This window comes from Lissotriton vulgaris, chromosome 4_1 (genome assembly GCF_964263255.1).
Source record: "Lissotriton vulgaris chromosome 4_1, aLisVul1.2, whole genome shotgun sequence".
In the NCBI taxonomy this organism is placed as follows: domain Eukaryota; kingdom Metazoa; phylum Chordata; class Amphibia; order Caudata; family Salamandridae; genus Lissotriton; species Lissotriton vulgaris.
In genome coordinates, this window is record NC_141691.1 from 837,015,973 (window position 1) to 837,041,031 (window position 25,059).

Sequence of the window (25,059 nt, forward strand, 5' to 3'; positions counted from 1 at the left end):
GTGATAGGTGCGATTTTTTCTGCCTCACTCTCATTATTTGTAAATCACACACAAACTTATAGTGCCCTGTATTTGAGATGCTATTACTACAATAAAAGAGTTCCCTGTAAAGCGCTTGCTGCTTTTTGGACTTTGGTCTACACTAAGTAGCGTAAGTATTTTAAGGTTACTGCCAATGAGGACCTTCCAGTTGGGTGGTCAAGAGGCCTACGATTAAAGCATACGGAGGCAATTCAGTTTGTCGGGCGCTACATAACTTGGGAATTTTAATCCAATGCATTACAATGCACAAAAATGGAAACTGGCCCCATGTCATCAGGGATACAGCCAGGAAGTATTTTTTTCTTTTAGTCAACAGCACCCTTGACCTGGATTAGTTTTGCTTCTGTATTGTAAATATGGGCCTACATAGTCACATATGTGGAACAATTGGATAAGAAAACAAGCACTGGCAAAGCCAAAATGCATGGTCACTGTAATTATCAGATTTTGTGACTGCTGCGTTTTCCACATAGTTATAGATTTGCTGCATTTGGCACTTAACACATCAACTGCTGCATAATCCGCAGATTTTAACAAAAAAATGATTCTAGCTCAATAGGAACAAAAGTTACTAAAAATATGGCGACACCTGTTCCTACGTAGGTGACTGGTCATCTTTCAGTTGTTTATTATTGTATTTGTTTTTTAAACTAATACTTGTTATGAGACAGTATTGCCGTGCCTAAAAAAATATATAATAATTAAGCAATACTTTATCACAAAATTTACAGCGTTAAGATGCATAATTTGGCTTTTCTTGCCGCATAATGTAGTCAACCTTGATGCATAACTTGGCTCTCCCGTACCACATAATTCAAGTAGCCCTGCCCTGCCATCAGGTCGTAATTTAAACATTCATGAATGCCTGAGTAAAAAGGGTAAGTAACTGAAAGAAAAAAAGCATTGCAAAGTAAAGTATTGACCCGCAGCTCAGGCATTACCTCATCGTCCCTCCCTCGCTTCCCTTCCTTACAGAATGAGGCATCCCTGCCTCACCAGACACCCGTACCCACGTGATTTGTCACGTGGGGACTATATATAGCCCCCAGCCCCCTCATACCTCCTGTTTTTTTCTGTCTCACCACTGTGAGACGCGCGTCCCACGCGCTGGCCGTTCTGCGGAGCTGCGGTCTTTTCACTTTCTTGAGGGCTTCTCCCTCTCTTGCTATTGCCGTCCTGGGTCTGGCGGCGCCGACCTGGTGTATGCAAGCCTTCCCCACCGCGTTGGTGTTGTTGCGGTGCACTTCTCGGCGGCTGGGCGATCGGGTTCCGGGTGACGGGGTCACCGGCCCTGAGTGGCTGGGGCTGTAGTTCCGGTTCAGATGGCCGGAATGGAGGTGGCGGCTGGCGGATGTGCTGTGGCTTCTCGGCTGGCTGTTCCCGATGCTCCTATGCGGTTGGGGCCTCGTTTTGAGGTCGTTTTTATACATTTTTGTGTTTTTGGTGATTGGATTCAGTGTCTGCGAGGCTTCTTTATTGGTGGCCTCGTGTGTCTTTGTTTCTATTGGTTTATCCGGCTGGGGCTGGGTTGCACATTATTTAAGGGCTTACCTCGGCTTTCTGCCCTGTCAGTTTCACTATGGCTAAACGGACATCGAAGCGCTTGAGGGTTTTGTCCTCCTCTGATGAGGATGGTGAGGTGCCTGTCCCGGCTCGTAGGACCAGGTCCCAGGGTCCGGTGGATTCTTCTGCCCTTCTGTCTGCTTCTGAGGTGCAGTCCATGATTGAGGCTGCTGTGTCTCGTGCTTTGGAGGCGAGAGGTGCTAAGCCACGGCGCAGGTCTTCTCGTGTTGCGGGGGGTCCGGTGGACTCTCCCTCTGAGGACTCTTCTTCTTCTTCTTCGGACTCTGCCATGCCTTCTACATCTTCGGGGAAGTTTGTGCGTAGGGAGGAGGTGCCTGCTATTCTCCAGCACATCAGGGAGAACTTGGGGTTTTCTCCTTTTGCTGCTCCCATGGGGTCCGAGGACATTTTTCCCCAATATGTTAAGCCTCCTGTACTCTCTATGCCCTTTCATGGTCGCATCAAAGACTTGATTTCGGGGGAATGGCGAGACCTTGAGCGCTCCTCTGTTCCTCGCTTTTTGCAGAAGCTTTATTCCCTGGAGGAAGGGGAGGTCTCTCTTCCTCACTCTGTGAAGGTGGATGCCATGTTGGCCACTCTTATTGGGCGCACTTCTATTAATCCTGAGGATTGTTCGCCTTCGGATGCCACGGATAAAAAGGTGGATGGTGCGCTGAAGAAGGCCTTTTCCGCTGGGAATTTGTCTTTACGTGCTGGTATCTACTCAGCGTATGCGGCGCAATCTTTGGTGTCTGACTTTGGCAAGCTGGCCACGGCTGTTCAGGAGGAGTCGGACTGCTCTGGCTTGCTTGTCCACATGGAGCAGCAGGCTAAGCTCTTGGCTGACGTCTCTTCAGATGTTCTTCGCTCTGCGGCCATGACCTCTGGCTCCTTGGTTTTGGCTCGTCGGAACTTGTGGATGCGTGACTGGAAGGCTGATTCTTCGGAGAAGTCCTCGCTCCTTAAGATTCCCTTTGATGGCAAGTTGCTCTTTGGTGACCAGCTGGATAGTATGGTCACTAAGGCGTTCAAGGACCGTAAGCATGCTCTGCCTTACAAGGGCAAGGCGTCTTCCTCTGGTTCTCGCCGTTTTTGGAATCCTGCTCCTTCCTCCTCTGCGTCTTTTCAGTCTTCCCGCCAGTCCTCCAGGAACTTTTCTGCTCGTCAACGCCAATTCAGGCCCAGGAAATCTTCGGCCTTGCCTGGTCCCAAGCTTCCGGCGGATACCTTCAAGAGGAAGTCCTGACGTCGACTGTGTTTCGCCCTCGGGTCCTGTGGGCGGAAGGCTGTTGTCTTTCCTGGACGCTTGGCAGCTGGATGTAAGGGATCGCTGGGCATTGACTATTGTCAGGAGAGGCTATATTATCGACTTTGTCGCCGTTCCGCCCGGCTGGGGCACCATCCTTACTCCTATCCCCAGGTCTCCATCCAAGAGGGAGGCTCTACTGGAGGGGGTTCGGGATCTTCTGTCAAAGAAGGCGATTGTTCCGGTCCCGCTGGCGCAGCGAGGTCTGGGATGTTATTCCATTTTGTTTCTGGTCCAGAAGGTGTCAGGGGGATTCCGGCCGGTTCTGGACCTGAAGAGGGTGAATGGTTGGGTTCGGACCGTTCACTTCAAGATGGTGACTTTGCAGTCCATCATTCCGTTGGTGGGGGTCCGGGACTTCATGACGTCTATCGATTTACAGGACGCCTACCTTCACGTTCCTGTGGCTCGGACTCATCAGCGGTTTCTTCGCTTTGCAGTTGGCGGCTTCCACTTCCAGTTTGCGGTTTTGCCATTCGGGCTGAAGTCCGCCCCTCGGGTCTTCACCAAGCTCTTGGCCCCCTTGGTGGCCCTGGTCCACTGTCAGGGGATATTTTTACATCCTTATCTGGACGACTGGCTGGTTCATGCTCCCTCTTTCCAGTTGACTGTCGCTCACACAGACTTGGTGCTGGCCGTTTTGAGGGGGCACGGCTTTCTTGTCAATCTGGGCAAGTCGTTTCTTGTTCCTTCCCAGGATCGTCTCTTCATTGGGGCCAGGTTTCGGACAGATTTGGGAGTGGTCACTCTGCCCGAGGCTCGGGTGGTCAAGATTCAGTCTCACATCCTGTCTCTGCTGTCCGGTCCGGTGCAGGTGGCGGCACGTTGGCTGCAGGTCCAGGGGGATATGGCTGCCACGGTGTTTCTGGTTCCTTGGGCCAGATTTCATTTACACACTCTGTTGGCTCATGTTCTGGCGCATTGGTCTCCCCATTGCCTTCCCCTCTCTTCTCCGATCCCGGTTTCCCCTCAGATCAGGTCTTCTCTGGGTTGGTGGCTGGTTCGGGATCATTTGCTGAAGGGTGTCTCTCTCTCTCCTCCGGCTCCGGTTGTGGTGACGACCGATGCCAGCCTCTCGGGTTGGGGGGCCTGGCTGGGGGTTCATCAGTCCAGGGGCTTCTGGTCTCCCGCTCAGAGCAGGATGTCATCGAACTGGAGGGAGTTGGAGGCTGTCCGTCTGGCTCTGTTGGCCTTCTCCCAGTTTCTGCTGGGTTCCGTGGTCCTGGTCAGAACGGACAACGTCACGGCCATGGCTTACGTCAACAGGCAGGGGGGGACGAGGTCCTCTTCTCTGTCCCTTGTGGCGAGGCGGTTGTTTGTTTGGGCGGAGTCTCATCTGTTGGCTCTCTTGGCGATCCATATTCGGGGGGTGTCCAATTCCCGGGCGGATGCCCTCAGCAGGGCCATTCCGTCGTCTGTGGATTTCTGCCTTCGTCGGGAGTTGTTTGTGGCTCTGACGTTGCGTTGGGGGGTTCCGGTGGTGGACCTCTTTGCGGATGTGGGAAATGCCTTGGTGTCCCGGTTTGTCTCCCGCTGTCGGGAGGGGTCGGCCTGGGCGGTGGATGCTCTCTCTTGCCCTTGGCCCCGCGGGCTTCTGTATGCGTTTCCTCCTTTCCCCCTTCTTCTCCGCTTCCTGCTGAGGGTCCGGTCCTCGGGGGCTTCTGTGATTCTGGTGGCTCCGGCGTGGCCTCGTGCCTCCTGGTTTCCTCTCCTGGTGGAGTTGAGGTCGGAGGTGGAGTGGTTGCTGCCTCTGTCTCCTCCCCCTTTGGTCTTCCCGGCGTTTCAACAGGATGTTCTGGGCCGGATGCGCTTGGCGGCTTGGAGGTTGAACGCCTAGGTCTTCTGCGACGTGGGGTTCCGGCTGGTTTGACCTCTACTCTGCAGGCGGCTAGACGCGCTTCGACCAACAAGTCTTACCTACGGCACTGGCGTTCTTTCAGTCGGTGGTGTCTTGTCAAAGGTTTGGACCCCTCTTCCTCTTCTTTGTTTGAGGTGATGCTGTTTCTTCAGGAGGGTGCTTCCTTGGGCTTGAAGGTGTCTTTCCTTCGTTTACAGTGGGCTGCGATTAGGGCGTTTAGGAGCTCTTGGGGCAATCTCTCGGATTCTGAGGGGTTGGTCAGTCGCCTTTTTAAGGGTTTGAGTAACGTTCTTCCTACCCCTCGGCGGCATTTTCCGACCTGGGATCTTTCTCTGGTCTTGGACGCCTTGATGTCATCTCCCTTTGAGCCGTTGGTTTCTGTGGATCTGCGCCTGTTGTCCTTCAAGACTTTCTTTTTGGTGGCCATTTCATCTGCTCGCCGCCTGAGTGAACTGGGTGCTCTTTCTTCCAAACACCCTTTTTTTCGGGTTTTTGATGACAGGATCGTGTTGCGACCTATTCTTTCCTTTCGTCCTAAGGTGGACTCTCAATTCCACAGGGATCAGGAGTTGGTTCTTCCTTCCTTTTTTGGTTCCCCGTCCTCGGAGTCTGAGGTGCGGCTTCACTCTTTAGATGTTAGGAGGGCTCTCCTGGTCTATTTGGAGCGGGTCGCTCCTTTCCGTCTCTCGGATTCCCTTTTTGTTAATTTTGGTCCTGTGAATAGGGGTTTGCGTCCTTCTACTCCTTCCTTGAGTCGTTGGGTTCGTTCTCTGATTTCTTTGGCATACAAAGAGGGGGGACACCTTTCTCCTTTGGGGGTTCAGGGTTGTTCCACTCGCTCCATGGCTGCTTCCTGTGCGGAGGTCCAAGGAGCTTCCATTTCGGAAATCTGCCGGGCTGCCACCTGGGCTTCCCCGCTGACCTTTGCCTCTCATTACAGGATTGGCCAGGAGGTTGACTGTGCTGATGTGTTTGGACACAGGGTTCTTTCCACTATGATTCCTGAATAGTGGTTTTTCCCCTGGTCTTCTGTGTTTTTTAATAAACCTGTTTTTTGCATACCTTCTTTGGTTGTCCTGTTTGGCTTTGTACATCTCATTCTGTAAGGAAGGGAAGCGAGGGAGGGACGATGAGGTAATGCTTCAATTACTTACCGGTAATTGCATTACTCTGAGTCCTACTCCCTCGCTTCCCTTACTTACATCCCTCCCTCCCTCCCTGATGGTCCAGGCCAACCTTTTGGTATGGTTTCGATCTGTGTGGTATTACAGGAGGTATGAGGGGGCTGGGGGCTATATATAGTCCCCACGTGACAAATCACGTGGGTACGGGTGTCTGGTGAGGCAGGGATGCCTCATTCTGTAAGTAAGGGAAGCGAGGGAGTAGGACTCAGAGTAATGCAATTACCGGTAAGTAATTGAAGCATTAATGTGCCCTTCTTTTTAGGTGGATGTGCACATATGATTTGGGGCAATTCAATCACTCACACTGCAAGAGGGCCACTGGCTGAAGTACGCTGACCCATTCCCCATTACTGCATGCTATGGTGGGTGAAAGCAAAATAACAATACCATACATATGTATGTATTTTAGATTCATGTTTTTATTACATAAAGCTAGAGACACAACTAAAGCTGCCTATCGGCCAGACCTAAAAATTGACAGGTTGCCACTGACTTTGAAACATGGGACTAGTTGGCAACTCGTTCTATTTTTTAAGAACGGGTCCCCTAGGCTTTCATTATCCTTCTTCCCATGACAGTTGCTCAGACCATTCCAACATCTGGCATTTCAAGGCTGTAATTCCAGTGGTTTAGTCATTCAGTTATCTGTGTGTAGGCAGTCCTTGGTTCAGTTCTCTGAGTTCAGATGACAAATAGTTTTGAATTTGATGGTGGGAAAACAATTAAGTTCCCAGCCCTGGGTTCCCACAGGCCGCGTTTATTATGAATCCCTCTGGCGAGAGATAAGTGATGTGGGCTGAAGAAACTTTCTCCACGGGGAACTTTCTGCAGCCCTGGGTCACGCTGAACGTCAAGGTCATACAGTCTGGACTTGGACGCCAGTGGGGGTCACAGAGGGGTCATCGGAAGGACATGTACCGAGCTGTCAGTGGCGTGATGCAAAATGACAGGGCTCCATGAAAAATGCACTGGGGACCCTGACATTACTCGAACATAAGCGTGCCACCCCCGATTTTCGACAGCGTAAATTTAGCCCAGGTTGAAAACCATGGGCGTCTGGGCTGGCCCAGTCTGGTGACCTGGGAAAGGATTAACAAATGAGGTCCCTTCGGGCTGTGAGAAACCGTTTCGGCGCAGACTAGGCTACAGGTGAGCGTCAAATCCCATGCAAGAACGCTGGATAGCTCAGGGGGTCAATGCTCACCCTATCCAACCAGAGAATAATCTGCAGTTTACTGGCTGAACTTCCACCAAAGCTGTCTTACCTTTTTATGCTCTCCGTGTCCGAAAACCAGCACATTTATTTTGTTTGACAGTTTACATAATAGATTATAAGAGCTTGCATACAATATTATACAAAAATCAAGTTTCCGTGACATGTAGGTAAGTATATTCAGTCAATTATTTACAAGGGCGTTCTTTTTTTGCAAAATATTGTACTTGTAAGTAAACTAGAGGATAAATACAGGTTAGGTTACCGTCAGCAACCTGTTCCCTCCGATGCACCGGCTCCTATTAAGCAATGTTTTCTTGATAGTTAACATAGCAACATATAAAAGACCGCACTTTGGGTGACCTTTAGCGGCCAACCACACAATACCTGCTTGACAAATGTACAGAAAACAGCCGGAATATCCCACTACCCCCTCCTCCCGCACCCCCATCCACCACTGTCTCATATATCCAAAACAAACACCTGCATCACAAGCAATTACGTTTTTGGTACCGTCTTCTCACGTTTGTGAAACGCTATGTTAAAAGCGCTATAACAATTCAAATTAATAAGCATTTCCAACTGAAATGCCTTTGTAAAATAGAAAAAAAAGTCTACGAATGAAAGCTCTCACCTCCGATCTGCTTCTAAGACTGCTTCGTTTGGGCCGGAAGAGCACATCTTTAAAGTCCAGTTTGAGGTCTGCATCAACTCGCGGCATTTTGTTGGACGTGTTAGTCCTTTCCACACGTCTGTGTGTTTTTTCTTCACTTCTCTTGTTTATCCTTTCTTTTCTTTTTTTCCCGCTCCCTTTCCCTCTCTTTGACTTTGGCAGGTGCGTATTAGGATTCAGAGATGCGACAGCCAAACCCTTCCTCTTGTGCCGCGCGGGTATTTATAGCGCCCGGGGAGGAAGGCTCGAGAGCGCGAGCCCCATCGCTTTATTAGGAGAGGGCTGTTTTTAGCCTGCGCCTCTTCACGGTCCCGCGGTAGTGGTGGCAGCAGCAAAGAGTCCTCGCGCGCTCCCTCCCGCACTGCCGTCCTCCCCTGGGCGCTGCGTCTGCGTGTGTGTACGTGTATGCTAATGAGCCGGACCTGGAGCTCCCCGCCGCAGTTCCCTCTGTCAGAGCCAAGGCACTGCAGTACAATGATCGATAGCTTCCCGTCCAGAGGGGTGGGGTGGGTACTGGTGGTGAACTACTACAGGGCGCGCCGCTGCTTTTCACCTGCGTGAGATGAAGCCCAGAGCGCGCGACTGCGGCATATTTTATATATGGTCCCTTTAAAATCAGTATTTATAGAGGTCACTTCACAAACCTAATGGTTATTTCACGTTTCATACGTGAGCAACTGTTGTTACAGTTACGCAATTCAATGGTATTAATAGTTATCAACCTCGGAAAGATTAAAAGGCAAGACTGCCGGATTACATACTCTGTTCAGCTTTATCGTGCAATAACCACTCCACGCATCAGTTAGTGTAAAAGGCCATTTTATTAGGACAGGCATGACAGCTAAGTTAACATAACATCAATAACAATTAACAATCCCCAAACATCCTGTCTCTCAACCAATCATCCACTCACGTACTCCAATAGCAACTCCCAATTCACACCACGCCTCTTCACGTATCCCATTCACTTTCCCTTTTCACTTCCAAACTCCTCCATCATCTCCATCCATCGCACTCCAGTCTACCACACCTCCATCCTGCACCTGTAACCCCCTCTCCAGAAGGGTGATTCTGCCCGTCAAAGACGCCCCACCCCTCCCCATGGTCCACACACACTCCCCGTGCCATCCTGTCCTAAACTGGCTCGCCTTACAACGTTGAAACAAAACACCCACACTCCACTCCTTTAACCCGTTCGCTGCGGCGGGAATTCAGCCGCAGTGCTAAGGGGGCGGGGCGGCCGAGCGGCGCTTGCATGCTCGTGACGGAGCCGCTCCGTTACGAGCCGCGGTTGAGCTGTGCTCGTGACGGAGCGGTTCCGTCATGGCCCGCCCCGCTCAATGGAACGTCCAGCGCAGGCGCAAAATTCGTGCCGCGCAGGCGCGCCGAGCGGGCCATGACGGAACCGCTCCGTCATGAGCACAGCTCAACCGAGACTCATGACGGAGCGGCTCCGTCATGAGCATAGAACGGGCGAACTTGTAGGGTGGGTGGGCGGACAAACTATCTCGACAGGGCCGGCTCTAGGCTCATGGTGGCCCTGTGCAGGGAGAGTAGGTGGGGGCACCCGGAAGAGGGGGTCCGGACGGGGCCGAGCTCAGGAAGGTGTATTACTAATAATACGTCCAGAAAAGTCGTTAGATGATTGACCAGTACCTGCGGCTGCTCCTACCCTTCCGAATTCGTCTCAGAACGATACAATTTAGGAGGAGGAGGGCATTGTGACACACGACATGAGGCACTGGGCGCACAGACAGCTGCAGTGCCAGGGCCATGACAGGGGCACCGGACCCCCACAACCCCCCAGAGAAATAATCGGTGGCTCTTTGCCCGGAAACAGTAATATCGATGCCATATCGAATATGGTGTCTTACGCTTGGCGGATGGCCACGTCCGTTGCAGACACTGCATAGCCACCTCGTGACACAACAAGCGTTTAACTTTTGTCGAAATTTGCTGCTGCGTTTTGCCAGCTTTCGCTGTTTCCACCAGGCACCACGTGGAGGTAGCAACAATACCCAGCTTTTTTTTCTTTTTTTAATTGTTATGTTTTTTAACTTTTTCACTTTTTGTGTTTTACTGTTTGCTATCTCTCCTATATTGTTTCCACTTTTCCATTTTCCTTCTTTCGTTATCTTACCACCTGTTTTTTTCATTTCTGCATACTTGCTGAATAGCAACATAGCAAGTCTGATTAAAACCATGGGAAACATCTTGCGTACTTCTTTATGAAAGGAAGTCAACTTTACGAGCCTTCTGTGCTGCAAATTCCCTGATAAGCTGTCCGTAATCCAGAGATCTAGTAATGTCATGTTCAATTGATAACAGGGCCAAATGATTCAGTCTCTCTTGAGTCATTGATGTCTTCAAACAATTTTTTATCAATTTCAGTTTTGAAAAAGTTCCGTTCCTTTAAGCCACTGTAACTGGGATTGTCAACGCAATGCGTAAAGCCACTGCAAGATTTGGAACTGCAGTGTGCAGTTTTTTTCATAAATGAATTGTAATGTTTCCAAAGCTGTTGCATTATTTGCCACCAAGGAGGAGAACATTCGGAGCTCGGTATGTAAATCTCCGGGATCAACATCTGAGTCAGAACTGTCGGTTAACACAATGCTTAAATCTGCACATATTTTCATCAATTCATTATCGTTCATGCTAGCAATTTTCCCCCAGTCGTGAAGGAATTCAAAGAAATCATAGTGATATTTCATCTGAGTGAACCTTTCAGTCATGAACATAATTACTTGATCCATCAAGACGTTGAAGAACTCAATGCGATATTTCTCTTTTGGTTCTAAGATTCCCTCATCACGACTCTCGTATTGAAATTGTCTCCTAATCGTTCTTCTTCGCAAACTTGTAGATGCAGGAAAACTTATCTCATCTGAGCTCATCTCAAGTTCTTCCGCCAACTCCTTAGCTGAAACTTGTGCAGATGTCAAACCAATCTCCTTATAACTTTCCAGAAACTGGACAGTCTTTTCAAGGCATTTCAATGCAATGTCAAGTTGCATATCCTTACTTTGCATGATTTTGCTTACAAGATTTATTTGCTGCAAAAGGTCATACCAAATCACCAGCGATACTAGAAATGCATAACTCCTTAATTGCTTAGCCAACCCGGCTGCCTCAGTTCTGGCCTTTGGGTCATTCGCTTCCTCTGATACTTCAACCACGGCATCATAAACGGCGGCCACTTGGAAACGGATAGCCTTGACTTTATCAATACGGCATTCCCATCGATTTTCGGATATGGGCTTTACTGTCAGATCTTTAACGTGCTTAATTAGTATTTGCCATCTCTGTGTTGAGGCAGAAAACAGTATGTAAATTTGATGCAAGATTCCAAAAAGAGTCACAGCATGAGTGGATGATTTCGCCATATCACTAAGTACTAAATTCAAGCTATGGCAACCGCATGGAACATAGAACGCTCTTGGATTCATGTCAAGTAAACGTTTCTGAACACCACTCTTGCAGCCTCTCATATTTGCCCCATTATCATACCCTTGACCTCTGCAATTTTGAAACGGCAATTGCAATTGCAATTCCTGCAGTTTTTGCAAACATGCTTCTGTGAGACCAGCACCTGTGCTGCTTTCAACAGGCAAGTATCCAACGAAAAATTCACTTATTTCGACTGGCATTGTTTCCACGTTCACAATTTGAAGGACCATCGTCATTTGCTCCTGATGACTTGCATCAGGTGTGCAATCCAAAATGACAGAAAAATATTTACTCTTGTGTATTTTTGCGATAATGTTGTCCAAAACTGAAGCTCTCATAAGATTAATGATTTCATTTTGAATATTCTTGCCCAAGTAATGGGCATGGATTTCAGCGCATTTAATTCTACGCACATGCTCTTGCATATATGGGTCATACTTGGCTAGCAGCTCAACAAGACCTAGAAAATTGCCATTGTTCTGTTTGAACAAAGTATAAGTTGTACCATGAAAAGCCAAACTTCGTTCTGCTAGAAAATGAACAATGGATATGATCCTTTCCAAGACCTTGCCCCAACGATCACTTTCCACTTGCAGTAACTTCTGCTGTTCTTTATCTATTGTCTGTCCTTGGTTTAACCTTCTTTCTAATTCAACCCAGGCGCTGACGGCGCGTATATGTTTTGAAGAAGATTCATGATCAGACAGACAACTGTGCATGTGTGCCCAGTCGTCATTTCCATTATTAGTAAATTTGATCCCTGCGTCAGAAAACAATTTATAGCAAAAACAGAATACTGCATTATTTTTTTTTAATGGACAAGCCAGCGCCTATCTATAATTTCACCATTCCTTAATTTCAGTGAGAACATGGTAACAGAAAAACAACGTTTACTTTTTGAGTGCTCATCACTTGGATACTTTATTTTAGAATCTGGGTCTCTGGAGGGACCCCTTTCAACAAGAAGAACACGTTGCGCATCAGTACGAGAGTTCGGCCACGAAGCAGGATCACTCCAATCACATAAGTCATATTCAGAACACAGGTCTGTAACATGGTCTTGCTCTTTGGCTTCCTTTTCACTACCAGCATCATCCGTCTGTAAACTCTGAACCTCCCCCAGAATGCCACCAGATGTTGATGGACCGATGAATGATGTTTCAGTTTCTCTGTCTGATGGTCTATTGTCAGGATCCTCATCCTGAGTTGGTAATTGCTGCATGTTTGTATCAATGTCAGAGTCACCTTGTTCATTTTCATTGGTCTGCTCGTGAGTATCATTCTGCTCATGGATATTATCATAATTTTTTTGTTCTTGTTTATGGTCAGCAGCGCCGCCTGTTTTACCTGGTGCATCAGCAGTACTCTGGCCAGAGGAGTATTCTCCATCTTTAGGTTTCCCTTGGGTGAGAAAGTTCAGCATTGCTCCTTCCTGTGACGCTACGAAAGCCTGCTGAGCCACCTTTCTCTTTCGTTTCGAAGAACCAGATTCGTGTACTCGAATTCTCTTCATTTTGCTTGCAATACAACGGGCCGGGCCTGAAAGTGGGGAGGGAAAAAAAGAAGGCAATCAGCAGTGGCGGCTGGTGAAAGATTTTGATGTGTCATTTTCATTTAAACCACAAATTACCAAATCAAAGGATATTTCCTAAAGAAATTAGGACTCTGATAGGTCACGTTGTTGTGTAGTTCCTATATTCCCAATAGGCTCTGCGCATTGGAATAGCATATACTATAGAATTGACGTAGGTAGGACTTAAGTCGACTAGGTGTCTATCTAATATACTAGACTTAATTGTGTTTGCCAGCTAGCAGGGTCGGCTTCCTTCTGCACTTACTGTAGCGAGCTCGGAGCTGCGTTGAGCAAGTAGATAGTCGAACTGCTCCAAAGCACTGTGTGTTTGCTAGGGCAAGTGTGGGCATATTTATACCTTGAAGGTGCAGAGTTTGACGTAACGTTGGACATAATAACCTCATGAAAGACTCGCAGTTCTTTGAAAACTCCATGAGTTCTTGGATAAATAAATATTCAAGCAAGGGGAAGTCCCTGACTGCTGAAGACTAGTTTTTCCAAGAAATCGTTACGGATTTTCTGAACTACTGTAGTGGAAGTAGCCATGCCGTATTTGTACTGCATGGGCCAAGTCTAAATATGGTTATGATTTCTATGCCTATATACAGTGGCGTCACTAGGGCTGGTGTCACCCGGTGCGGGTAACTCATGGTGTCACCCCCTCACGACTTACCGCATGGACCAAGGATACCAGTAAAAACCCTGAGGCTTATTTTATTTACAAGCCCCTTGCGAAACAAACACTCACGCAAACAACCACACATTCGCGTGCTCACGAATGCACAAATGTGCATGCACGCACACACGCACTCACGGCTGCAGGCGCTATCCCATTACACATATAGTAGAATTGTTGTCAAAAGCTGGTACAATCCAATTAAATATACAGCACCCATCTGGACAGAAAACGCATGCTGTACATTCATTGCCATACAAAAAAAAAAAATCCAGTTTGTTTTACATCAGTCTCAGACAAGGGCCTGCCAGCTGTCAGGGAAAATGAATTCAGGTTTCTTTCCAGTTAATTTATCCAATCTTAATTCCATTATTATTACAATATAATTATTTTAATGCTTCGGGCAACAGTCTAAAGTAAAAAACAAATAAACAGTAGGAGCTCCAGATAATTTGTAAGTGATCTGAAGACTGAAATGTCTAATCGAAAGAACATCATTATTGAACTTCTTTGATGTGCAAGGTTTATAATTAGGTATTATGTTTCAAACTGTACATTCAGGCAACATGAGATAGGTTGATTACCTGTCTGTCAGAGTGTTTGCCATACGCCAGGGCTTTGCTGCTGGCTGAAAATCAGTATACATTTCGCAGTCCATATAATAAAAATATGGGCAAAAGGAGCTGAATGCAGCAATGAATTATAGTAAACCACAAAAAATTGAAGGGAAGTTAAAGGCAAAGCAATATGTATACATTTGATACATGTATTGTATCTACCGAATCGGCCTTTTTGAATTTGTTTAGGGATTAGTGAGCTGGCTTCCTTAAAAGCGAGTTTCTTTCATAAAAAAAACAAAACACAGCGTCTTTGCTATAAGCATTGACGAAGCCAATAATTCTATCTTGAGTACCAAAAAGATGGAGCTTCACTGCCACAGGAAAGAGTTGTAGCATGAACAAATGTGCAAACTTTCCTCACATTGCCCTCACCTTAAGAATGGGAAACCCTTTGCTCCATAAACATCGTTTCAGTAGTTGTCTACAAGGCAGTGTGTTTCGTTATCTGTAAAAATACAAGTGAGTCAATAACTTCAACCTATTCCAGATAATAAAACTTGGCTATATGTGGCCACTGTAAGTTCAACTCACTTGTAATCACTCGATTACCTTTGCAGATATTTGTTCTCACTTCGCAGTTGCACGATTAGAGACCTGCGTGAGTTAGCAGACTCTCATCTCTGCATTTGCAAAGAGCTGTTTTTGCAATCACTGTTGTTTAAAGAGACAGAGGTTATGCTACCAAAGAATTGGGGCACACTGCAAAATGGATGTATACCGTGGCCCATGGGGTCATTTGGATAGAGGAACAGCTCTACTTTTGTGGAGAGTGGCCAGCTCCTATATTCACTTTAACACTGTTTTAATTTGCTGTGGAATAGAAAACATCGGCACAACTACCAAACTCTCTGAGTACAAAATCATACGAAAATGGGGCCGGGCACTGCACAGCTACTGAATGAAACCTGCACAGTTAGAACAAACACCTCAAACTGTGCCATGGAATGAAAGACCCCCTATGGAGCGGCGGCCTGAAGAACCACTAAGGTGGTACAAAATGCAACAGGGGCCAGGACAGTAGTGTGCTATGCCAGTCCTGCGTTTCGTGCCCAATGAGGAGGCAAATGATGAGAGAGTCAAGTTTAGGTACAGACACTAAGGGAGCCTACGCCCTGCACAGAAGGATACACTGAAAGACTAGTGACACGCACCAGCGTCCAAGCAGTTCAGGCACAGCTTGAGCTTCAGCTACCTTTTTTGGGCGAGGAAGTGAAAAAATCTATCAAGAATTTTAGAAGCAGTTTCATTGCTTGGAAACGTTAATACACCTGCAATATATATTTTCTTGAATTCCGGTGACAAATTGAGTACAGCAGAAAGTTTTCTATGGTTCAAGTTAAACAGTAGGATTAGGAAAGGGGGTTCGGAGAAACTATGGAATTATTCAGTTAAGAATGCTATGGCGGCTCAAAACGACGAGAAATACTTGAAATAGTATGACATGTAGCAAATTAGTCATTTTGAGGTTAGTTTCTACTGAAAGAGATTAACTAGTGCATTTGTTACGAAACGCCTAACAAAATCATCCCAAAACTACCAGAGAACAGCCGCAAATGTTTCATGATCTGTGCCACTGACCAAAGAAAAGTCAATAAAGTACGACGAGTCAAAGAAAGTTTACAAAACGACGAGTGATAAATAAATGGATGGATGTATACCCTAGAGGGGGAGAAGGGCAGAGGCATATCCCAGCCGATGAGTTAAATCAAATCAAAAGAAAGTTGGGCAGTCAGAGCCCTACAAAGTAAGGAAAGATGACAGCAGGTAGAGCCATGGGAAACAACGTGCGGGGCAGCAGAACCTGTCACCACGCGAGTGGTGCCTAGTGAGCAAGCGAAAGGTAGTAGCAGATAGGCATAGGAACTACTTTGAATTATTGAGCTACAGATGGTTTAGGGTTGGGGTAGTTTGTATGAAGCCAATTCACGGAGAAAAAAAATGTACGGCTCCATAAGCAGTACATGTATAATCAACGGACAGGTTCGTGAGGCTTCGATTTGTCTGCTCCCACTGATGCCTACAGCTGCCAACAGTTACAATCTGGAACGTTACCGACCAACAAGGTCAGTTGGTAACAATTTGGATAGACGGCGAACTGGGAGAAAGGGCATGGGGTAGGAGGACCATGAGTGAGCGCAGGGCTTTCCTCTTTCCAGTCCAGCTCTTTGTTTTCCTTTACTAAATGGATATTTAATTGTTTAACTCAAAGTGATCCGAAACTAGAATTCCCGAAATGCAGTAATTTGTTGATGCCCAGGAACGAAAATATTCCTTATGCCTAGCCCGGCCCGGGAATGAAAAAAATTAAATACCGGAATGAGGTAATCTGGCCAATACAGCGAACAGTGAGAAAAAACACTTAAGCACATGAAGTAATTTCCTGTTTCCTACACACCGCTAACTTTTTCCTCTTTTGACTTGATAGTCCTTTAATTGCCGACTTCTTTAGCATGATAAAGTATCCCATTAGCGGTTCTAGCAATGCAGAGACAGATGGCGGAGAGCGGAACTAGGGCGCCATGATGACCAAACTTAACTAGGCCCACCACGCCACGGCCACGCTCCTGCCGCATTACTGTTTGGAATATAATTAGCATATTTAGCGGCCCGTTTTTATGAATACCGGCCCGCAACGCGTACCTGTATGATCTTCCTGGATGCTCGTAGCCTGGGGTGACATGACAAGGAACTGAGTCTTACTCTCTTCTCACAAAAGCAATTCAGGCAGGCACCACCTCACATAGTTACACACGCGTATCGTGTCTCGTGACATAACGTGGCGCAGAGAGACAAACCAATACCATTCAGTACTATTGACGACTAGTACTACGCTGCGCATCAGATGTAAACAGTACACTCATGATAAATCACATTACTAGGCATAAGGCAGCTCAACTGGAAAGACAGGCAGACGATTATTACAAGTCATTAATAAATATATTTTGTGAGCACAGTCTCTCACTGGCGCGTTAGTCGGACTCTCGGGAAAGAGACTTGTCGGAATCGGAGGACACTCAGGTGACGTTCTAGTGTCTCTATGATCGGGCGACAGGACGAGGAGTCAGTTAATTTATTTTTGTTCATTATGGTATGATTTTTAATTCTTCTTCTCTACACGATGATTGTGACCGTGACGAGCTCGGAGTCGACGCACCGCTCACAGTGACGCACTCTCCCCCAGTGAGGCGCCGCGGGGCGGAGCGTGACGTGACCACAGCACCGTGATGCGTCACTGAGCAGCTAAATTGCGCACTGCGCACAGCACGCTGGGGCTGTCCCAGGGTCGTCACGTCGTCATAGGGTAAGATTGACGGCCCTGGGACCCAACTGCTGGCTGGCTGCCGCCCTGGGCAACTTCAACTGTGAAACCAAACCCAAATGACTATGACTACTGTAATGTAAACAAAGCGCTCACGCGCGCCGTCGTTGCTGCCATTGCCCGGTCGTAGGCCGCCAAATCCTGCCAGGGGGCCGCCAGTGATACTAGTTCCGAATCCGATCCGATCCTCCTCGGCTCGGTGACGTGAGGTCGGTCGTCGTGGCGGCCCCTCGGGTTTGGCGGCCCTGTGCAGGTGCACAGTTTGCACATGCCTAGGGCCGGCCCTAATCTCGACCCTGAGGCACCGGGGACAGGAAGAGGAAGTCCTTCCCCTCCTGTCCCCTTTAAGTAGCCTCCTAACCCCCCCACCCCTAATTCCCACCCCTTACCTAACTTCCTCCCGCCGTCCTCTCGCGCGAATACCCCGGGAAAAGACTGGTCTGCCGACCTGCTTTCCCCGGGGCCCGCATCGCGCAATAACCACTCCACGCATCAGTTAGCGGAAAAGGCCATTTTATAAGGACAAGCATGACAGCTAAGTTAACATAACATCAATAACAATTAACAATCCCCAAACATCCTGCCTCTCAACCAATCATCCACTCACGTACTCCAATAGCCACTCCCAATTCACACCACGCCTCTTCACGTATCCCATTCACTTCCTCTTTTCACTTCCAAACTCCTCCATCATCTCCATCCATCGCACTCCTGTCTACCACACCTCCATCCTGCACCTGTAACCCCCTCCCCGGAAAGGTGATTCTGCCCGTCAAGGACGCCACCCAGGGAACCCCCGGAGGGCGGTTACGCCCCACCAAATGTGCACCTTTCGCTCTCAATCACGCCTACACCAGATCCTCTCGTTCCACAGAAAACTGAGCAGATCCCGCAGTTCCATAAGGTAATACGCATTTCCCATGTGCGAAAGGTGCACGCCATCATCTCGAAAGAGAAGTGGTTCCTCCAGCCTGAGCCCGCCATGAGCCAGCACTTTGAGTCCATGATCAGCACAGAAAAGCCTCATCGCCCTGTTCAGTTTCCTACGGGCCTTTTCAATGGCCGCAGGCTTAAGAGCCCCCCTCCAGACCCGACGTGGTATGAATTCAGTCCACACAATACAGGCGCCAGCCAGATTGTGCTTCAGTGCTTCCAAGTCCCGCTGCATCAAGTGTAACAAGGACACCCCCGATTGTCTTACCAAGTCATTTTCACCCAAATGGATCACCAGCATATCCGGGCAGCCCAGCTGTGACACTTTCTTTGTAAGCCATGGCAGCAATTCTCCCCAACGCATTCCGCTCTTACCCCACCATTGGACCTCATGATGACTGCTCCTCAGGCCCAGGCTACGACCATACCCCTGCCTGTCCGCAAACTTTGAGGCCCAATGTACAAAAGAGTGTCCCACAATCCAAGTGACCGTCTTGGCCCCTGGTCCCCGGACGCAACCTACGAAAAGAAAGAGATTAGTACCACCGCAAAGACAAAGTTAACACAATAAACGCAGCCGCCAAGTACAACCCGCGCCCCTCTTCACCTGCGCACATAGCATTCACAGCAGTGAGACCGCCAGCGACCAATCCTCCGAATCTCCTCCCACGACCAACCCAGCCCAGCCGCCGCTGTAGCAGCCCCGATCCTAAATGAGTGCGTACCAAAACGCGCCGGATCCCTGCCAAGCCTCTGCAAAGCCAATCTCAACACCGCCAGCAACTGGAAAGCTGTCAAGCGCCTCATAGAAGTATGCATGAAGATCTCACCCTCCAACCTCTGAACTCGCCCACAGAAAACCCATCACTCACGCACCGGGCACACGCTCGCACAGCCACTCTCTGCCAACCACACCCATTCACCGCGACCAACCTGGTCCGTCTTTGATCGACCCAGCCAAATGCCCAGCCGGACCCCATCCAAACGCACATCTGCAAACTCCCGCCCCGGTGCCCCACGAGCCCCCAACAACTCAGACACCCGAAAGGCCCCAAAGAACATCCATACCATGCACAAACGGAACAATGCCACTTAATCCCCGTCATAACAACAAGACTGCAACTCCCCCAGGAACCCACCCAACAGATCAAACATAATCGCCTCCCGAGGCAACTCCCCCCCTCCCCCCTCCACCCTCACACATCCCCAACCTTTCAACATACGACTCAGCAGATCCGTCCTGGCCGGATCAAAGCCCATATAGATCATACTATAAAAAGAAACACCTGCCAACTTGCCAGGAATCGCTGTCTGAGACAAACCTCTGTCCATGCAGTCCAGTACAAAACGCACCACCCCTCGCTCGCATGCATCCTTGGACATCCTCCAAGCACCTTTCTTCCAACCCAAAAAGGCCCCAAATTCAGACCACGCCAACCTGTACGAACACCTCGTGGACTCGGCTATAGATCTTTCAACCAACCCCACCACTCTCATTCCCCCCACGCCCAGATACCCTCCGACACCTTGGTCTTGCAAGCTTCCGCTCCCGTAGCCAGCTTCCTGAAGCGCTGCCACTGCGAACGAGATAACGCGTCCGCAATTTCGTTACTGATGCCAGGCACATGTTGCGCGCGAAAAAGCACATTGAAACGCAAACACACCAGCATGAAACTTCGCAGCAAGCGCAGCACTCGCAGGTCTTTTGCTTTCTAATTGTTCACCAAATCCACAACTGTCATGTTGTCCACGTGGAACAACACCGACCTGTTCTTAAATTCCGGGCCCCAAACCAACAAAGCCACCAACAGCGGGAAGAATTCCAGGAAAGCGATGCTCCTGCCCTGGCGCAGCCAGTGAGCCGGCCACTGTTCAGCACACCAACGACCGTCCCAAAACACCCCGAAACCAGCCACGCCCGCCGCATCAGAGTAGCGTTGTACCTGCCACACCATCTTGTCCCGCGCAAAGTCCAATGAGACACCATTGAAGTCTTCCAGAAATACCATCCAGACCCGCAAATCCGATCTCACTCCCAGCGTGACCCTGACCCTGTGATGAGGGAGAACCGCCCCTGACATGGCCATGCCGAGGCACCTATAAAATGTCCTTCCGGCCCTCACCACCCTGCAGGCAAAGTTCAACAGACCCAGCAAACGCTGCACCAACCTCAACTCAATTTTCTGAGCAACCAGGACCTGTCTCAAAACCTCCTTCATCTCCGCCACCTTCTGCAATGGCAACCTCGCCTGCCAAGCCACCGAGTCCAGTTCGATCCCCAAAAAGGTAATACAGCAACTAGGCCCCTCCGTTTTTTATGGCGCCAAAGGCACCCCAAACTCCTGCGCCATCAGCTGAAATTGGCCCAAGGCCTCTCCGCACTCGCCCGACTGCCCCATTCCAACAAACAAGAAATCGTCCAAATAGTGAGACACCAGCAGGTGCCCACTGCGGTCCACAAAAGCCCACTGCAAAAAGGAACTGAAGGTCTCAAAAAGCGCGCAGGAAACCACACAACCAATTGGCAACACCATGTCGACGAAAATGGCCCCGCAAACTGCATTCCCAACAGAGAAAAATCCGCCGGGTGAATGAGAAGAAGGTGAAAGGCCGACTTGATGTCACACTTGGCCAATTCCGCCCCCACTCCGCAGGCACGCACCAAACCGATGGCATCATCCACCGACGCATACAAGACCCTAGAGTCCTCCTCCGCGATGAAGTCATTCACCGAACCCCCTTCTGGCCATGACAAATGATGGATCAACCTGAACTCCCCCTGTTCCTTCTTGAGGACCACCCTCAGCGGGGAGACCATGAGATCCGACATCGGCCACTCCTCGAACGGGTCCGCAATCCTGCCTTCCAAGACCTCCTTTTCTAATTTCTTCGACACCACCTCCGGCAACTCTCTGGCAGACCGCAAGTTCTCCGCCCAACGCTGCTCCCTCGGTCCCTGATAGCTAATCCGAAAGACTTCCACAAACCCCCAATACAGTCTCGCCGCAGCCTCTCTGTCAGGATACCGGGAGAGCCATGGACACATGGCCTCCACTCTAACCGGAGTATGGGCCCTTCGGCCCAACCTGCCCTCTGCCTCCTGCAAATCTCCATTGTTTTAAGGGTGTAGCCAACGTGAGGCATTGCATAACTGCGTGCCGTCCCCCACACTTTGAGCACTCATGTTTGAATTTACAGGAAGGTCGGTTGCAGAAACCCTTATTGAAACCCCAACAGGCTCCAGTGGATCCCGGCTTGTACGGCTTTCCCGCTGCCCCTGTCCACACCGCCTGAGCTCCCTGCCCACCGGCAACGCTTGACCCACCCGCTCCAGATTGGGCGGGACGCGACTGAAAAGACCGATAGGTAACCGGAAGGCCACTGGCCGTATGCGTAGAAGCCGCCGCCTGCGTCAATGACATCCACTGAACCCAGAGTTCTTGGTCAACGTCCCCCCACGGCTTGTCCGAGTTCACACTAATCCTGGCCCTGAACTCCTCGTCATAGCTCAACCAGGCAAAACCACCAAAATGCAACTGCGCCTTCCGAATCACGTCCATATACTTAAACAACGCAATCGCCCTATCTGCATGTTTCTCACAGTATATACTCGCATAAATCAAAAAGGCCGATGTCCAATTCTCCATCGTCACCGGCACTCTCGGCCGCCTGGTCAACTCCCATTCCTCCTCCTTAGACCCTTCTTTTGCCTGAATCTCTCTGTGTAATAGCTTAAAAACATCAACGTATTTGTGCCTCCAAATCTTCGACCTTGTCTTTTCAGATAAATGAGACCCAAGAGGCATAGCCATACCCATGTACGGAAGCTTCTTCCGAGCTTTATCAACCCCATTATCCTTTCCCCATCATCCTCCGCCTTGTCCGTTTGAGCACTGGCCGTCACAACCTGCTTCTTACCATCCAATGGAGCCTTTTCCGCTCCACCTGCGGCCCCAAACTCCCGCACAGACCCATACCCCACACCCACCGACCGGCAGGCCTTCTTCCTCCCTCCTTTCGCCCCATCCCCCCAAGCATCCCACCAAGCACCCTCACCTGATAGAATTGCAGGAGCGTCCCGCTCAGTCCTCCTTGCGTCCGATGGCTTCGCTGTCGCTTTGCTGGCCCGACTAGCGCCAGCTCTGTCTTCTGGGGCAACCCCCGGCCTGTCCATCACAGATCTGCCCTTCCCCCAAATCACAGGCTCTCGCACCTCACGCTCTTCCAACTCATCCTCTTCATCCTCATAGTCCAACACTTCGTCCTTCAACTCACACACCTCAGTCACCACTCTCTTCGCACCTTTCCCTTTCACTCCAGGCACAAATTCACACTCCAACATCACCGGTGCCCGCTCCCTCGTTGGAGGGCAGGCCGTCGCGGACCCCCCTGCTTCTTCGTCCCAGCGTTTGGAGGCCGTCTTGTACCCCGCCGGCCCACCCCGGCCTCTGCCAGCTGCACCTGCTGGCCTATACCCCCCGAGCCGTATGCGATCGGGGAGGCCCCGGTGCCACCAGGTCTCTGCACCGCCAAGGCAGTCCCTGACCCCTCCACCCAGACCCACTCCCCTGACGCCCCAGGAACCCTCACCTCTGCGCCTGTGGCAGGTCTCCCCCCTCGAGCAGGTGCCGGGCCCCTTTTCCCACAGACACCCCACCCGCCTTCGCCTCTCTAGCAGCACACAAACCCTGCCATTCGCCCTCTGCCTCCTCGATAATCCGACACTGGTCGCGGATCCGCTCCTCTGTAGACATGAGAAGTGTGGCTCACTGGTTAGAGCAGGCAGACCCTGAAGCAGAGGTCAGACCCGGGACCAAGGTTCAATTCCCGACGCGGCAGGGTCTTGAGCTCAAATGTCCACGGACTCGATAATTCTCGCTTCGGTGCCTGACCTTATCATGGGTTCACACTCTGCAACTCTGGGCATTAAGCTTGCTTAATCTCCACAACGGCCCCCTGCGGCTGGATGCCTGGCTTTCACCTTGGGGATGCCTGTTAGGGGCTATCTCACAGGGAAAAGCCAGGACGGGTTCCCAAGGCAAGCGCCGAGATGCCTCCGGGTAGTCGAGCGCTATATAAGAACATACAAAAAAAAATAAAAAAAAAAAACATGAGCTCCCACCTGATGTACCAAGACCCTTGCTTCTCCGGGGCCCCTATGGGGCTCTTCCCAGGTGACGGCACTGCAGATGCCCCCTTTCCTGGCCCCACTGCCCCTGCCTGCCGAGCCTTCTTTGGTCCCTTGCCCCTTGACCCCTGCGCCCTGACCACGCCCTTCTTGCCCGTAGACAGATCCACAGGCTGCACAGGTTGACCCCCTGCAAGGCCCCCTTCCTCATCCCCAGACTCCCCGTCCGTTAACATGAGGGCGAAATCCTCTCCAGCCACCTGCTCCCACTCACCCAGGTCCTCCCCCACTGCCTTCACTGCTCTCCTCATAATCAACCAACTGCCCCCCCCCCCTGCAGGCCCCCCTCCCAAAGTAGGCAATGGGGCCAAAGCCTGCTGCACATCCCCCACAAACTGCCCGTGCTCCCCGGCCCCTCCCCAGGCCCACCCACCCCCCCCCAGCACAACATCATCGTCAAAGACACAAGCAGGGAGGCTCAACTGCCTCCACCGCGTTTGGAGCCATCTTGCTCCCTCTTGCCCCTCCCCCGCCCTGCACCAGATCCACGAGCCCCTTGGGGCTCGTCCAGACACGCGGCAACTGCCGCGAAAACACCAGCCGAGGCAGCCCTCTGTGGTCGGGTTATCCCTACCCAAGCCTGCTCAAGCACCCCGGGCTGGAGGAGGTCGGCCCTCCCTGCCTGGCAAAGCACCTGCAGCGCCGCCCGCACCGCCGCAGCATCGGGCGTCGCCATGGCTCCCAAAGCGCCAAACAAGCTCACCACCAAAATCGCCGTTGAAATCCGCACCTCTGCTGCACACCGGGACACCAGCGGCGACTTTCCGTTCACCCAATGCTCCTCCGCCTACACTAACTACCGAACACCCACAAGCTAACACAAACTATCTCGACCCTGAGGCACCGGGGACAGGAAGAGGAAGTCCTTCCCCTCTTGTCCCCTTTAAGAAGCCTCCTAACCCCCCCCACCCCTAATTCCCACCCCTTACCTAACTTCCTTCCGCCGTCCTCTCGCGCGAATACCCCGGGGAAAAGACTGGTCTGCCGACCTGCTTTCCCCGGGGCCCGCATTCTAACATGAGATCTGGAGGCGTCTGGGCTGGTGCACAGCACACTGCTGGCTGTATGCTGAAATAAAAAGGTGCCGTAATTGACCCAAGGATAAAAGTCAGAGTCGGGAAATTTGGAAAGTTATAGCACTGGACTGGAAGTACCACTAAAGCCAGTGCTTGAAATGGGAAAATAGAAGTGCAGGTACCCTGTACCAGAGTACCTTCTTGTTTCTGAGAAATGCTGGTACTCTCCTAATAAAAGTATTACATCTCTCCTGGGAAGTGCAGGTACTCTTCTTCTCAAAATAAAAAAGTGCTGGTGCTCAATACCGGCACATTTAAAAGCAGTGACTAACACGTTTGCAGCGGGCACCCATCCCACTAATTGATGCTGCTGGGGAACTCTTCTCCATCTCTGTCCCCCAGCAGCTGGCCAGACTGTCTGGGACCGGTGCCCCCCCCCCCCAAG

The 25,059-nt window shown here is 50.2% G+C and overlaps 1 protein-coding gene across 1 annotated transcript in view; it reads right to left on the minus strand.

The window, feature by feature from the left end:
* GMPR (guanosine monophosphate reductase) overlaps positions 1–8,160 on the minus strand; it is a 491,435-nt gene extending 483,275 nt beyond the window's left edge. The window contains exon 1 of the mRNA XM_086965158.1: positions 7,801–8,160. Within this exon, the coding sequence (XP_086821284.1) occupies positions 7,801–7,887 (87 nt within the window). The 5' untranslated portion in view covers positions 7,888–8,160. The remainder of the gene's footprint in view (positions 1–7,800) is intronic.
* Between the last annotated feature and the right edge of the window lie 16,899 nt (positions 8,161–25,059).